The sequence below is a fragment of the Paramormyrops kingsleyae genome, chromosome 22 (genome assembly GCF_048594095.1).
Source record: "Paramormyrops kingsleyae isolate MSU_618 chromosome 22, PKINGS_0.4, whole genome shotgun sequence".
In the NCBI taxonomy this organism is placed as follows: Eukaryota; Metazoa; Chordata; class Actinopteri; order Osteoglossiformes; family Mormyridae; genus Paramormyrops; species Paramormyrops kingsleyae.
Window position 1 is genome coordinate 6,929,171 of NC_132818.1, and position 16,578 is coordinate 6,945,748.

The window sequence follows — 16,578 nt, forward strand, 5'->3', positions numbered from 1 at the left end:
GATTTAAAGGTTTAGACTAAACTGTGTTTACATTGTTACCTTTTATCCAATTAATCACTCCCTGGGAAAATGCTGGTATTAGATAATTATGAATGGGAAAATGTTTCTTCTTTTAGTGTGCTGAAATTTAAATACCTGCAACAAGTCCCAGTAGGGACCAGGGACCACACAGCTCATTAAAAGCTTAAATAAAATGAAAACAGGGATTGCACACCCAAGCCATTTAAAATGGTAACATTTTAATTTTCCAAGGCATAAATTATCTTTAATCAATGAAAGGTTCTTGGTTTTTGGGATAAGAGCTTACATGAGTAACTAAGGCCTGTGATATTTTACAAATAATCGTTGCATTAGTTAAGCTATGGGAATGAAATTATACACTGAATATTCAATTTCATATTTTAATCCAACTGGGCCCTGATGAAACATACTTATTCTCTTTGTGAAAATTTCACAACAACATGCTGTGATGACTGCAAAAAACATGGACGATGGCCATGTTCAAATAACAGCAAAGGAGAACAAAGATGAAACAGGAGACGGATAATTACAGAGAGGAAGGAAATTACAGTCAAATAAGGCAATTCGTAGAAATTAGATTGTTCCACAGTAAGACGGGTCACACTTAGTGTTGCACTATAGGTAAACGCGGAAAATTTAATGCTGACATTCTGATCCAGTTTGAACCCCCACCCCAGATAAGGACGGACGTGGGAGGGGGGTTAGTAATAGGACAAGTTGGTCTGATGACCAATTTAGTGTGATCTCAAGGTATCAGAAACAATAAATAAAAGGTTTAAAATGATAACAATAATAGAAAAACATTAAACATACAAAATACTGAAAGAAGAAAAAAGAAGATAAACAGCTTAAAGCCGACCACTTGAGGCCCAGATGATACTGTCCTGATGCTCGGTCTGCACGAATCAGAAACCAGCAACCTGCCCTGATGCTCGGTCTGCACGAATCAGAAACCAGCAACCTGCCCTGATGCTCGGTCTGCACGAATCAGAAACCAGCAACCTGCCCTGATGCTCGGTCTGCACGAATCAGAAACCAGCAACCTGCCCTGATGCTCGGTCTGCACGAATCAGAAACCAGCAACCTGCCCTGATGCTCGGTCTGCACGAATCAGAAACCAACAACCTGCCCTGATGCTCGGTCTGCACGAATCAGAAATCAACAACCTGCTAAACGGGGTCAAAAAGCATCTCTATGGAAACACTTTAGTGTTTTTTCTACCCTGCACAGCATCTTTGAAGAGGACTGAGGTCTTCTAGCCCCTGGAAGCCCCCCTCCCCCCCCCCGGCCATTTCTCTAGGTGTCACAGGTCAGATCTAGCCTGGGTAACCATGGAAATGAGTCAGTTAATTTGATCAGACTGTCCAGAGCCGGAACAGAACGATTGTATGGAAGAAAGTGGGGCAGCTTAAAGACAGCTGGGGGCTCGACGGGATTAGAGCATCCTCGCGATCAGGGTCTGCCAGCCATACGTTACCCGCTTCTGTGCAAAGCCCTCACTGCCATTTCCGGTCTCATTCCCGGGGCCACTTCCTGTGGCGACTCTGGGCCAGAATGACGCCGAATTCGCCGACAGCGAAAAATTCACTGCAGACTAATGAGAGCGTTAGTGAGTCAGCTGGTCACTAATGGTCCACGTTTGTCTGCTCGGGGTGACGCCCACAACTCAGGGAAAGATGTGTCTATAAGGCCCTGCCCGGCCCTCCCCCCCCGCCCCCCCCGCCACAAACCATCACCTTCAGAATTCACACCATCGGACACCCGTCAACATTATCGTAGACGAAATGTCCCAGAACTGAGATCTGCCCGAATGCACAGTGTTCACCTCCTGAGGAATAAGCCTGGACAGACCCCCCCCCAATTTGGGCCCCTGAGGACAGGAAGCTATCGGAAGTTTGACAAACTGAGGAACACACACAAAAAAACATCTTATGACATTTCATCGTTAAAATTGCAATTAAAAACCCTAAGACACACGTGTAAGAGAGATGTAAGGGCTCTGACAGTGGAGTGTGGGGGGGGGGGGGACCTTTGACCCCAAGTGGCACCAGTACTCTCTTTATATATAGGCCACGCTGTGGGCTTGTCAGAACCACAACAGGAGTATTGTGTGATTTATATACAGACATGCTACTCTATGCCTGACCTACCTACCCCCCATCGCCGTGGCCCGGATCAAGACTTATTCCAGATTTATTTCATTTCTTAGAACATGGGAGCTGACGATGTTCCACGACAAGCATAGAAGAAAGAGAGCGACCGCAAAGGGAGTGTCGGGGAGAGCAGGGGGACCTTTCTTTGCAGCCGTTACAGCCGAAATTACAACGGAGGAATGAAGAGGGGAAGTGGATGGAGCTGGGGGAGACAGAGGCGGAGCGGAGAGGAGCGGAGCGGAGCGGGCCTTAGTCCGTCCAGTCCTTCTTGATGTCGAGGGTCCACTGCCAGGAGAGGTGATCGTGCTTGTCGTCGTCGCTGAAGTGGGACCTGATGTTGTACGTGCCCCGAGCCAGCATGCCCTTGGGTGCCTCCTCAAGGGGGGTCAGGAACTCATACTCAGCTGGCCGCGGCCCGTAGCTGCCCACCATGTAGGCCGACTTGTCGACTGTGTGGGCGGGAGGGGACAAAGGTACAGAGAAGCAGCGGCTGCGGTGAACGAGGTAACCTAATGACACTCCGGGTTCAACAAAGAGCCCATTTAATGATGGCTAACGGTGGGTGGTCATGCTGTGATCATGTGATCTAGTGAGGGTCCCTCTGATTAAAGCTACTGTTTGTTGTGTCCCATGTACGGTCTGAATTTTTAGGTTTTAAATAGGGCTGTCAAAATTAACGGGTTAACGCGGATTAATCCATCATCATGATTAATCTGATTCAAATTTTTTACGCAATTAACCCATTTGCAGCGCAGAATGACTCAAAATCCCTGAAATGTCTCTCAACCCATTTCAGGCAGTTTTGGTGCATTCCATTTGCCCTCGGAACTCGTATTCCGAGTCGGATTCCGGAGTTTTGAAACCGGAAGTGATAACATGCGCGCTCCCGTTTCTCAGAGATCCGAGAAATATCTCGGAGCAGCACAGAGCATCCCGAGTTCAGAATCCAAGATGGCTGCACCTTTTATCAACAGAAGGGAAAGTTGTAGTTTTATACTGTTTAAGCACTACCTCTCATTTGTGGCTCATTAAATCGGTCACACACACTATACCGTCCAACTTCTGTGGACATGTTGCTACGGAGTTTTATATGTAAAGCACCGCACGTAATGTGTTATCAACTGATATTGCTAACAATGACAATTAATCGGGCTAGAATTGGATTTCATGATTAGTCGGATTATTTGTCGGATTTACGGTAGTTCTGATTAATTGTAAGTGAACGAAGATAAAGACCATTTAAACTGAGGTACCTTAAATCCGACAAGTTGTCCGGCTAAGCAAAAAAATCTTGCTTTTTGATATGAGTCCATGGTATTGCACTTCTGTGGCAGATGGAATGCATCCGACTCATGTTCAAGATGTTCAATAAACATGTTAAGTGCATATATATTCCCTTTTTTCTTGAGTCTGTTTGCTCATGCAAAATTAAATGTTATTAATATAGATTAAAAATGAATGATATTTAATTGAGATTAATCAAAATTAATCCACAACAACCCTGTGATTAATCTGATTACAAATTTTAATCGTTTGACATCACTAGTTTTAAACTAACCACTGGGCTGCTCATTATCTAGCAAGTGATCTGCACCAGCCAGTACCTCTACTTGAACCAAACAACGTTACATTTATTCAGCTGATACTTTTATTCAAAGCGATGTGTAACTGAGAGAGCAGGGCCAGGACAATTAATGAGAATGATATTTCAAACAAAATGCAGAAACTTACTTTTAACTCCTTTCCTGAATGTCTCTTGTATGTACTTCAGGCCCGAAACAATCTCTCTGTTCACCTGCAGAGACACCCATGCATAACCACCATTTGCAAGAACAACTTTTTTATTTTTAAAATAAACCATTCTTAATTGCAAGCTTGCTTGGGAAAAGACTCTTCCCATTAAAGTTCATGTAGTTTTTATTGTGCAAATATTCAATTATGACAGAAAAAAATCATCCAATCAAAGGGACTACAGAAGATATGAAGAGACCTCCTCAAACTGTGCATATAGTACCATCGCACATGTTTGAACTGACCCTACAACTATTAAAATAAAAAATAATAATAGTTTATGATGAAGTGAAAATTACTTTAAAGTTGATTTTTATCCGATACTCCACGCCCTCCTTCAGCACAAAGAACTGCTTCTTCAAAGGCTCCAGGTCCTCTAGACAAAGAGCAGGGACAGAGCAGGGGCTGACATTCATACTGAAGGAAAACATCCAAAAGCCCCGACCCCCCGCCAATAAAAGTTCTGATCAGAACAGGCCGGAGACAAACCAAGGAACGGTTCTCCCACTCACCCTGCAAGTCGATAGTCAGGGCATCGGGAGCTGCCTCGCACACCAGAGTCAGCTGGGTCACCTGGACGTTTGGGACGTCGGGGTCGGCTGTAGATGCAAAAAAACAGGGGGTGAGAGCCTCTGTGAATGCCTCGGCCTCGGTCCACGAGGCAGCAGAGCATCACAGACAGAAGCCCGAACGCTCTGTGCAGGGTAATGAAATGTAAATGGACCTTCAGTGATATGGACATGGGTGCATGTGAGGTGGTCGAAGAGTCAGACTGGCCAGGGAGAGTCAGACCAGGCGGGGAGAGTCAGACCAGGTGGGGAGAGTCAGACCAGGTGGGGAGAGTCAGACCAGGTGGGGAGAGTCAGGCCAGGCGGGGAGAGTCAGGCTAGCCAGGGAGAGTCAGACCAGGCGGGGAGAGTCAGGCTAGCCAGGGAGAGTCAGACCAGGTGGGGAGAGTCAGGCCAGGCGGGGAGAGTCAGACCAGGCGTGGAGAGTCAGGCCAGGTGGGGAGAGTCAGGCCAGGTGGGGAGAGTCAGACCAGGCGTGGAGAGTCAGGCCAGGTGGGGAGAGTCAGGCCAGGTGGGGAGAGTCAGACCAGGCGGGGAGAGTCAGGCCAGGTGGGGAGAGTCAGACCAAGCCGGGCAGAGTTAGACCAGCCGGGGAGAGTCAGGCCAGCGGGGGAGAGTCAGACCAGGTGGGGACAGTCAGGCCAGGCAGGGAGAGTCAGACAGTCAGATACGCTAAATGAGCAGAAGAGTACTAGTTGGCATCTAACTGGATGAGGATGGGGCAGTACAAAGATCTGACCTGGGATCAGTGTCAGCAGTGAGCAGCAGGACAGGGAGACGGAAGCACGGGGTACCACCAACACACATGTACACGTGCACACACACGCGACGATCCTACCTTCTGGGACGGACTCCGAGCCCAGCAGGGCCTCCTTGTATTTCCTCAGGCTCTCGTCATTTCTGTCCAGCTCGTGGATCTCCTGCAGGGACTTCTGGGCCGGCGCACGGTAGTTAACCATCTCCGCGCTCTCGTTCTCGGCGGCGATGGCGGCCAGCTGCTCGGGGGTGGGGTCGTGCTCCGCCATGATCCTGTGAGGGCATGGAAATACGAGCATCAATTTCCCCCAGAGTCTCAGTCTACGGCGCCCCCTACTGGCCACTGATTACAATTTCAGTGACTCGTTGGCAAAGCTTGTCCACAGTCGCGCACATGATTCGTATCCCGCGGTTTATGCCTCACCCTGGTCAAGTTTACAGTAAGTCGGAGGGTGTCCCATCTCTGCTTCCCAGGACCACTGCCAGGAGAAATGGGGTAATGCCCATTCTCCTGTTGTCAGAGTGGTCTAAACAACATGGTCATGACCTCAGCTGGTGTTAAACAGCAGACAGCCTGTCAGGGGGGCTTCAGAGACTGGGCCCGGTTATCGAGAATATGACTGTAGCTCTTAAACAGATTCCAGGCCGGAGACCTGGAGGAGCCTGTCAGTCCTGGTTCTGCTGTTTGAAAGTCTCCCCTGTCTCCTACAGTCCCTTGGACCTGGGCCTAGCAGGTCCGATCGGGCCCCAAATCCATTCAGGAGGCCTGGGAAGTCTTATGGGCCAAGGTAGGGGGGAGTGAAGGTTCCAATAGGGACCATTCATGAGACAAAGAGGACTTAGGGCGGGCCTTCTTTACAAAAGCCAGGGGGCGGGGCTTAGAGAACAACAGTGTCCCGCCCCAGCACCGCAGAGCGACAATGGCAATGGGTAACGTTCCAACATGGAAGGGGGCGAGATGCCGCCAAATCCTTTCAGGAAAGGGACTCCTTTGTGTGTTAAGATCTCCCAGGACACTGTAATCAGACATTTGCAACACATGCACACAATTACAGATAAGTATGCTCACAAAATAACAAACGACGCATGAGAGAATGTCTGATTTTGCAAGTGAAGCAATCGCAATTGCAGACGCAGCTTGAAGTTGAGCGATTTGAGGCTGAATGACAATTAATGGTGTGTGTCAGCTAGAAGAGACCTAATACGGGGCACTTTGATATGCGAGTTTTCAAAGAGACACGAGGCGGCCAACAGAGGCTAAAGAGGCCAAGGATTTGGTGACGGGACTGCAGGTGTATCAGTCACCAGAACTGCACAATTATTTGTGTCAAGGGGAACAAGAGTCACAGACGTTGCCCAGGAGAAGGAACAGCTGCTTTTTCTGGGATGGCTGCTAAACGCCACAAGAAGGCAGCCTGCAAAAAACTGGAATTAACAGCAAGACCGCCGTTCAGAGACAGCCAGTATCCAGAGCCGGCGCACTAATCTGGTAACAGGAGCAGAAAACCTGGACCCCTAAGCAACAGAAAAAAACATCAACTGATGAGTCACCTTTCACTGTTTTTCCTGCACCCGGGTGGGTTTAGGTTTGGAAAAAGCCACAGGATATTTTCAGCTCACAATGTGGGGGATCGGCAGCAGTGTGGGCAGCCATCTTGTGGAAGTCATTTGGTCTGATAACAGCTCTACAGGGTCATATAACAGCAGAGGAATACGAGTCCATTTTACAGGACCATGTGGACCCTGGGATGCAAGCGCCGTCCCTGTATTCCGGGATAATGTCCCTGGACACGCTGCTAAGCAAATTCCGGAGTACTTTTCTGAACATCTGGCTAAAGTCCAGCGCCAAATACCTCTCCAAGATTTAAACGTCTCTGAAACTGTATAGGAAGTTCTGCCGCACAGTATGAAGTCGGCACAAAATCCCGCCACACACTAAGGACTGCAATGGCAGCGATCCGAGACGGACTGAAACTTTTCTGAAGGCGAACAGTGACAATATTCCTTAGCAGATCTGTTTCTTTTATTATGCCCACCCACTTTTAATTACGCAAATATGAAGGTCTGTAATGTTTGCATTTCTACGTTTAGGTCCCTTTGGCTAAGTCTGGATAGATCTTCACAATCTGAACCCTAAATCCAAAAACAGACATCATTCATTTTCATGTATTTATGCAAATACCTATTTACAACCTAATTATGCCGAGATCACATGCAGACCTGAACCACAGGACACCCACCTAAATGCAGGGGAAGTGGCGACAGGGAATAACGCGATATCGAGCAGCGGTCAGCAGAGCGCCGACCTTGACCATAACCACGCGTCTTCGCTTGGATGTATTTCACAGGTTGACTGCATGAACAGCTGTGAACTGGAACGCTGCCTTTAAAAAGATCACGTTGTTTACCCCGGCCCCAGGCCCTGGGCCAGCAGAGAACTGCAAACACTTAGCGCAGATTTTCCACAGGGGACCCCACATGTTCCCGTTAAGCCATGGCCGGGGAGGGGGGGGGACCGGTTTCTACAGCTCATACCCTGTGTGTGAGTGATTTTTATAAGGGACACTACATTCCACTACTGTGGAATTTTAAGTGCTGGGTTCCTCTCTAAGGGGTGTGTGTGTCCGGGCATTGAAATCAGGCTCAACAAAGTCCAGTATTTACCTTGGATTATTTAACCCCTTAGTCCATACACTAGGGCAATATGGCCACTAGTTAGGCGCTCTGTGAGGTATTTAGATTAGGTACCTTCCCTGCAGAGTATCACAGAACGGTAATTAGTCAGTCGCTTAGTAGCACGCTCTCTACAGTCCGACACCGATGCCTCCATAGAAATCCGGCCGACGAGCCTCTGGGTGTCACAGGAATAAACAATCGGCGGAAACAGGGCCGACTGTCCGGAACGGCACCGCTAAACGTCCGCCAGACATTCCTTCAAGGCGTTTGGTACCGGTGATCCGGTGCGCGTCAGGCTGCGATTACGCCATTCATGACTGACACCGTGCTTGAGTCATTGGTCCAAATGACACTTCACAGGCACAAAGTCCTGCTGGCAGCGTCACAGAATTCTGGGACAACACCCCATTCATATCATATACCCTGGGCCTCAGCTTCAGATTAACGACTCTGTCCCCCCCCAACCCCCCGCCAAACACCCTATTCTGTTGGAAAACATCAGGAACTCCCACCTCGACCCAGTACTGTGTCTGACGCGTTCCGTACCGTCTGCACACAGAGCCGCCGTGTTCCCTGCAGCCTTTATTTAACGGTGAAATCACAGGGGCTTCAGGGAAGGGTGAGATGAGGGGGAGGCGCAGTTACGAAACTGGCCCTGCAGCGGTGCTCAGCTCCCCCACCGATCAGCTTAATTACCACACCGGCTCACCACTGTTCCGAGACCAGGAGCAGGACCAGGAGCAGGAGCAGAGTGTGGTGTGGGGCTGCCTTTCACCTTCCATGACATTAAAATCTCCTCCAGACAGATCCACTGGTCTTAACGTCGCTGGGGGGAGGGGAGTAAGGACATCTTGAAGTGAGTCAGATGTGTTACAAAGACCCTCCTGTCTCATCGACACGATGATCGAATCCAGCGGCCATCCGATCACCGCGCGTTGGGATCGCGCCTCGAAAAGTGGCCGGCTAGGAGCCAGAGGCAGAGGACAGAGGCGGTGACAAACAGCCAGCTCACAGGGGGGTGTAAAACGAGCAGGTACGGGGGGGGAGGTGTCTGTTAAAAGGTCACGCCGCCAGGCCGACTTCAAAGGGCCCTGTGGCCCATATCAAGAACCACTGTGTTTCCTGGAAACCGCTGGTCATCTTCCTGTCCCGTGCTACGTCAGAGCAGCGCAACACTGCAGTGCTGACATTAAACAGAGGGATACCCAAACCACAAATACAACCGGCGCATTTCTGAGAGAAAGACGCTGGTCCCAGGCTCCACACCCCCTTATAAGCAACAGTAACGCCCACATCTGAAGGGGCCCCCTTCTGATTAATCCGAAACATATGGCCCTGTCCCAGACAACGCAAGCAGGAGGGCGTCCGAATGGGCTTTAGTTTGGGTACTGTCTACATCTGCTAAAAGGACACCCTACTGAACGGGTCCTGTGCTGCTGGCTGCGATCCAGGTGGAGTTCGAGGACCAGCAGAGTGCCGTCGTGGTAGGAAAGCTTGGACTCCCACGCCTCCCATCATGCCTTGCAAACGTGCCCGGGCGCTAAACAGAGCAGAGTCTCAACCCTGGACACCACAAAGCTGCACGTGGTGGGACAGAAACCCCGACGCCATGCAGGGCATCTCCACCGCGGTTAAAGATCTAGCAAAATGGGCCCCTTAAAACATCCTTCTGGATAAATAAGAGCAACTTGAAAAGAGAGGAGACACCTGGACCTAGAGACAAGTAATGTATCACTTCCAGATTAGTGGCCATCTGCGCACAGGGAAAGCTCATTCCAACATTTTACACATTCTATTATCATTATTTTTATGGCAAAAAACCACGAGACCTCAGAAAAACTACGACAAAGGAGAGAAGATTCTTGAAGGCTTACTAATTGGTTACATTCCCCCCCCCCCCCCCCAAAAAAACAGAGGGTGACGGCAATGCTAGACATGCTATGGCTCTCCGCCTACGTCCGCGTGACCCTACCCTTACTTCCAGATGTAGGAGAACACAGGGACCCCGCCTGGTCCTCCCCACCAACTCCGTTGGGCTGCCACAGAGCATTAAGCTGCTGGATCAATACAGGCCCCTACGAGGCTACGGCAGATGGCAGTAAAGCAGGAGTGAGCTGAGGTTATCATCAGCCTAAGGTACTCACTGACATGTACAGGATTCTGGGAATGCAGCACTTATACTGGCCACTAGAGGGTGCAGTAGTTAAGAACTACAGAGACCCATCACCATTGTTATTAATATCATTATACATCTATCTACTGACTGCTTATCGACGTCAGAGTAATAATATACGATAACATTTTCTGATGCCAGTAAACATTGGAAACTGTACAACATCCTGCCAATAAATTAAGAACCGAGTTGGGTGCAAATATGGTCGAAAACTGGCCCATACATCTATGACACAGCAACACATCCAGACTTCAGCTACCCCCTTCCCCCATCCTCTGTAGACTTATTAAAAGGTCAGACTGCCCCATAGGGAGCCATATAAGGACCTTACCTGGGGAGTTTGCCCTCTTTGTTCAGCGTGTGGCTCGTCTTTGATAAGCGGTGCAGATATTTTTCAAAATAAACTACGGCGTGCTTTTTGTTAACTGACACAGCATTATCACCAAGCATTAAACGGGCACGTCATAGAAATCATCCGTAGAAGGTTTTTATTGCACATCTAAAACAAGGCAAGAATAAGACCGTGGACGAAACACGAGCGCGCGGTCATGTGAAGTTTGGCGAACGGACCATTGATGCGGTGCGCAGCTGCACGGCGGGGCGGCCCGGCTGCAGACACCGCCCTCGTCTCCCGCAGAAAGACCTAGAACGTCCACCGTGGAGATGCAGACACCGCCCGGTACCCGAGCCAAGGGCCGGTGCCATGAAGTACTACACGGATGCCGATGCAAAATGGCAAAGTGAAAGCGGGGGGTTAGGTAGCAATTTTCGGTCAAGAAACTGGCCGGCCATTAATTACGCTTATGGTTTATTAGGATCAGGATGCCGAAGAATCCAGGAGCTTCGGCATACCGGCCGGCGCATCAGATCACGCATCATCAGCTGCTGCTCATCCCTGCGATCTGGCTGCTAAACGGGCCACGCAATATGTTATTTTTTCTTTAAACAGCCTTTAAAGTCTTCATTTTAATAGAAGACATGCGCCTTCTCGCAGGTGACATAACCGGTCACATCCTCCATCTGCAAGCAGTTTTTCCACTCGAAAAACCACACCAGGCACAAAAAGGAACCGGAGGGCATTTTCTCCTCCGGTTGAATTACGGAGACGCATCGTCCGAACCGGCATCCGATGAATTCACGGGCACGCCGGTGACAAGCGGCCCCCTTTGAAAGAAGCCGGAGCCCAACCCCGCAAACCGATACAAGAATGGAGGGGTTCTCTTAAGTTTGTATAGAGTCACACAATATACATCGGTCAATATTCGTCCAGTAGTCACGTTGGAACAGCAGCACTAGCTGTCGCTGCACAAAACTTCTTTGTTCTTTACTTCCAAGATGCACCAATAATACAGCAACAAAATAACTTTTCTTATACACTCTGCGACATTATCTGCGAGCATCACGTCTGCGACGTGAAATTGAAACTTAGGATGCCTAAATAGATTTATTTTCCATACAGCACATCACGGATTGCAAAAGCTTATTTGGAATTGGGAATTTCCATCCCTGGTTATTTTAACGAGAACTAATACAGACATCCACCCTATGAAGTCATGAACTTAAACGCGCACTGTGTATTGTCTAAAACAATGCATGAAACGAGCATTCACTGATCTGCATAAATTAGCCACCCGCCCAAAGCACTGACAATGAAACGCTCCTAGGTGACACTGTACTAACCATTAATACAATAGTGAGAAAAGCCCGACATCCAACACGTAATGTCAGTACCGGAGCCCCAGCAGAGGATACCGCACCAAGCCGTCATAAACGCACAAGAAACTAAGGACAGCGGACGGCGTCAGATCCTACCGTGCAAGTGGCTTTCCTTCGGCGTGAATGTGCGCGCTCCGCCGCGACAGAGCCTGGGTGAGAATGGCGATGAGGAAGCAGAGCCGCCCGCGCATCCAGCTTCCGGAGCCGGCGGCGCGCACGGCACGGGCTGGGGTCCTGGGAGACAGGCTCGCGGCCGCGCGGAGTGCACATGAACGCGCACGGAGGGCACGTTTACTTTGATACGGCTATGTAGGACTTCGGGACACTTCAGCCGGCTTATAACGACAGCGCATAAAGAATGCTGAAAACATCACCAGCCTCGCCAAGTAGGACTCCTATATCCATCCAGCGGTTTCATAGGAAGCACACTCCAATAGTACACAAAAAGAATCAGCCAAAGGAGGGCGACATCTAGTGGTTAGAACCTAGGCTACATCCAATCCGTCGGCATATAATACCTAGATTCGGATTGAAATATGAGAATATAAGTAAAACAACTTTGGAAAAGGTAGACAGCTCCAGGAACCCTTCCAATTCTGAGCTGTTAGCGCTATCCCCAAAATTCTCATAAAACGCAGTACGTGTAAAGTGGTGCATCACACGTACTAGTTAACACCATCGGAATCACAGCAGTGTAGCTTTCATCAAATCAGGATGCAGCTTTGAACAGCACTAACATTTAAACCGGCACACATCCAGAATTCAGGCTTAGCGTCACATTCAAATACATGGGACAGTATTTGGTCTGGAATAAAAATGATAGGCTTCATGTAAATTCATAGATACATTTGACTCAAATCGGACAAAAAGACCATTGTCAAGCAATGAAATTCTGAATCATAACCACTCAAATGATCAGTCAAACCAGTTAATGTTCACTGCAGGTTTATTACATGAATGAGAGGGGGGGGGCACAGGCCCCACCCCCTAAACTCTACAGCCGGACAACCAGTATTTCAAAAAGGTACAAAAACTTGCATGTAAAAGGAAATAAAATTAGATTGATACATGAATTTAAAACTCCAGAAACAACCAATTGTAAAACATCCCATGCCAAAGTCACCCAATCCCAGCCAGTCTGAAGGAGGGGGGAGGAGCAGCTGCCTAGCTTGTATCCATCTGCAAAAAAAAAATGGAAATAATTACACAACACACCTGGAATGCAAACCACAGTCAGTCTTAAAGGGCTGTTGAAAGGTTAATCAGGGTTCAGAGATCTACAGAACTACAGCAAGGGAGCAACAATGAGGACCGTCTGAAGGTCCCCAAGGGCTGGGTTGGGGAAACACCCGAGTCCACAACATACACCACATACCCACCCCCCTCAGGTAATGTACAGACACACTCCCCAGCTCTAACGCACCCTGGCGTTGTAGGCGTCTAGCTGGGCGTCCAGTTCCTCGGCTGACAGCTGCTGCTTAGGGTCAGGCCTTCCTCCTCGGCCCCGGCCTCGGCCCCTGGTACCACCACGGATGCCACGTCTCTGTGCTCCAAAGCCGCCGCCCACTCTACTCCGGTTCAGCCTGAAAACGGATAAGCACATCTTCAGAATTCCCCCACGCGACAAACCAAACGTACCCAAATATACAATTTTCCAGATCGACAGGAATGCATTACTGGGAGCGATCGTGTCACCCCTTCCAAACTACTACTACTAATAGTGAATTTGACTCGTGTCAAGAACATACCCCAGCATACAGGGAGCCTTACCCTTGCATTGGCGCACGCCTTTGCGTGTCGATCTGTGATGTAACAAGCTGGATGTTCATTGGGCGACCTGTTAGAGATAAATCGACTTCAGACACTTATTGCAGAACTAGCCACTCACATAACTGTTGACAAATGATCACTTTCACCACTATGCAAACACACAAAGCAGAGTTCAACGTGATCTACCCACCATCCAGTGGGACGCCATTGTACTGCTTCATGGCCTTCAGTGCATCAGCTCTCCTCTCGAAGTGGACGTCTGCTGTGCCCAGGCTGCGGCCGGACCGATCGTAGTGCACCGCCGCCTTCTTCAATGTACCGAACTCTGCAAACAGCTCCTGCAACCGCATTTATGCAGCAAGTTGGCAAAGGCCGCAGATGGCTACCCAATCAGCTAAGACTGTATAAGAGATCATGGAGGATCGCTGCATGATCCTCCACAGAACCAGACGCCACTGAAAAAGGCCATTACCTGGATGTCTGCATCAGACACTCCAAAATCGAGGTTGGACACCAGCAGCTTTCCCCCGGTCTCCACACCACCCCCAGCACTGGCACTGAAACTCCCATCAAACAGGTCGTGTTGCCATTTGTCTGGGAGTTGCTTGGGCTGTGGAGGATCACAAGAGTCACACGCTCACTACTGGTTCATCCAGCCCAGCTACAAAACCACCGAATAATACACCTGGGCCACAAACACCATTTAAAAGTAACTGCACCCACACCCTCTACAGTCATACACCTCAAGTATTCAAACAAGCCTTCCCTCAACTTCTGAGTAATGGATTTGAATAAAATAACTACTTTTTGAATTCTAGGAGCCCTGACTTCGACATCTTAAAAACAAAATGCGCCGGTAATAGATCAATGGCGCAGTCAGCCCTCGTTATTGTGCCAGTCCCTTTATCCTGCATGTGCCAATTCAACCCTTTTAGTACCATTTTGTCGCCGAATCGCTCGCCACCACATCAGCCACATAGTTAAACGGCTGAACGATTCCAATCACTTCATTGAACCCGCTGCCCACAACGCGTCGCCTCCAGATCCCCTCTTCGTCGGCGCCTCAGCTCAGTCACAGACGATCTGGTTCCTTCATATGTCGTCTTGCCCAAACCGGCTGCACTTGGCTCGGGGGATTCGTCTGAAGCAATGGCAGCCCAGTTGTGTGAGCGTCCATTTTGTAGTAACGCCATTTTGCTCCCGAATCGGCAAAAGCACACGGAGTTTCGCATGTTTCCTCGACCAGGAGAATGCTTGATGTCTTGGCCATATCCTCCAGTTGCCCACAGACTGCGCCGGTTTCCGAGCCGTAATGCAATGGGACGCCGGCACAAAAGAGCAATTCATTCAACGGAGCGGCACGCCGTCCATCCTCATCTTCGAGAGCAGCCGAAATACTCTTCACGAAAATGTTTCGCCGCAAACAAAATATTAAAGTAAAAAATAAAGATAAAAAACACTGCAGCACAGATGTATTTGTTTTGAACGGGTGATTCAAAATGGCGCTGCAGGCGCTCTTATCCACCGTAACGCTTCTACTGCGTTAGGCTGGCTAACGTTACAAAGGGAGGCACAAACATGACATTCTCCTCGTCTAGGCAACAAATAAGGACATCAAATACAGCAACTTTCTTTCATTACGACTCCAGAGAAACTCCAGTGAAATTAGCTAGCTACATTGCTTCAGCTAGCTAGAAATGAAGAAAAAAAATGGGACCGAAGACTCAGGCATTGAGGCGCCACGATTTCTCCTTTTCTGCCCATTTCCTCGCTTTCCCCTACCCTGCTGTACGGCGTGGGTCTGCCTCTGCCCCGGGTCAGGTTCTGTCGGCTCCGCATAGGGCCTGATGCTCCTCCACGGCCTCCAAAGCCTCCGCCGCTGCTTCCGAACCGGCCGACGCCGCCGCCTCGCCCCCCGCTCGCACCTCCCCTGCCGCGACCCCCTCTCCCGCCGCGCCCGCCAGCGCCTCGCAGCTGCTTGTTCTGCTTGATAATATCATCTAAGGACATATCCATCTTATCAGCCATGGCGATGCTACTTAAACTAAAACTAGATACAAATCACACTAATCTAATAGCCGTCTACAAAGAAATGGCCTCCAAACGCGCGATACTAGGAATACAAAAACGGATAATGGCGAAGGCTGTTATATTGCTGTGGAGGACGTGACGTCACACCACGAACGACGACTTCCGTTTTTTACGCCCAAACTATAAAAGAAATAGAGCGTTTGTTTTTCTGCTGAAAGGGAATGTAATGTAAAATGTTTAAGTTGGTTTCCAACATAATATACACCACACTGAAGTAATCAAAGTACAAAAGTACAACACCAGGTACCATACTTCTGAGCAACAGTTCAGTTCCTTTTCTCCTTAGCCTGGGTAAGACACTTCTGATGTTGTCTCTGGTTCAGGAGTGGCTTGATATTAGGAATGTAACAGTTGTAGCCCCTTTCATGAAGACGTTTATGCATGGTGGCTCCTTTTGCACTGACAGTAGTCTCAGTCCAGTCCTTGCGAAGCTCTCCCAATTTTTTTAATTGACTTTTCTTGACAATCCTTTCAAGGCTGCGGTCATCCTTGTTGCTTGTGTCCGTTTTCCCAAACACCATTCCTTTCCAGTCAACTCTCCATTAATATGCTTTGATACAGCACTCAGCAAACAGCCAACCTTTTCAACAATGACCTTCTGTGGCTTACCCTCCTTGTGGAGGGTGTTGATGATCGTCTTTTGGACAACTATATTACATTTTCACTTTCATAAATGACTGATGGAATATATTGCACTTTTTCATGATATTCTAATTTTTTGAGATGCACCTTTATTATAAGGCTGGACAATGCACGATATTAATACTAAATCAGGCTTTTTCTTACTTTAAATTCAAGTCAAGTTTCGCTAAACCATTTTTCAATCTGTCATAGGAAAAAAAAACGTAAGTTTTGCAATAGT

At 48.8% G+C, this 16,578-nt stretch overlaps 2 protein-coding genes across 3 annotated transcripts; both read right to left on the bottom strand.

Moving 5' to 3' along the window:
• Positions 1-218: 218 nt before the first annotated feature.
• Positions 219-12,101, bottom strand: LOC111843194 (rho GDP-dissociation inhibitor 1-like). 2 transcript variants are annotated; one of them, XM_023810558.2, is made up of 6 exons: positions 11,952-12,101; positions 5,373-5,563; positions 4,478-4,564; positions 4,265-4,341; positions 3,906-3,969; positions 219-2,623 (listed from the first exon to the last, which is right to left on the bottom strand). In XM_023810558.2, the coding sequence occupies exons 1-6, from the start codon at positions 12,044-12,046 to the stop codon at positions 2,424-2,426; spliced, it is 714 nt and encodes a 237-aa protein (XP_023666326.1). In that variant the 5' UTR covers positions 12,047-12,101; the 3' UTR covers positions 219-2,423. The 2 variants fall into 2 exon arrangements, with proteins under 2 accessions (XP_023666326.1, XP_023666325.1); XM_023810557.2 differs by lacking the exon at positions 11,952-12,101 and adding an exon at positions 10,471-10,857.
• A 682-nt stretch (positions 12,102-12,783) lies between these two features.
• LOC111843192 (THO complex subunit 4-like) lies at positions 12,784-15,810 on the bottom strand. The gene is made up of 6 exons (XM_023810554.2): positions 15,408-15,810; positions 14,098-14,235; positions 13,816-13,963; positions 13,626-13,692; positions 13,279-13,438; positions 12,784-13,034 (listed from the first exon to the last, which is right to left on the bottom strand). Exons 1-6 carry the CDS (start codon positions 15,651-15,653, stop codon positions 13,020-13,022), a joined length of 774 nt encoding a protein of 257 aa, XP_023666322.1. The 5' UTR covers positions 15,654-15,810; the 3' UTR covers positions 12,784-13,019.
• Positions 15,811-16,578: the final 768 nt, after the last annotated feature.

Coding starts and splice junctions, on each gene's coding strand:
- LOC111843192 (XM_023810554.2), bottom strand. CDS start 15,653: ATGGCTGATAAGATGGATATGTCCTTAGATGATATTATCAAGCAGAAC. Junction 13,964..14,097: donor TGTCTGATGCAGACATCCAG/GTAATGGCCTTT, acceptor ATGCGGTTGCAG/GAGCTGTTTGCAGAGTTCGG. Junction 13,693..13,815: donor CAATGGCGTCCCACTGGATG/GTGGGTAGATCA, acceptor TATCTCTAACAG/GTCGCCCAATGAACATCCAG.
- LOC111843194 (XM_023810557.2), bottom strand. CDS start 10,589: ATGCTTGGTGATAATGCTGTGTCAGTTAACAAAAAGCACGCCGTAGTT. Junction 4,342..4,477: donor CCTGACTATCGACTTGCAGG/GTGAGTGGGAGA, acceptor CTCTTTGTCTAG/AGGACCTGGAGCCTTTGAAG. Junction 2,624..3,905: donor ATTCAGGAAAGGAGTTAAAA/GTAAGTTTCTGC, acceptor CCGCCCACACAG/TCGACAAGTCGGCCTACATG.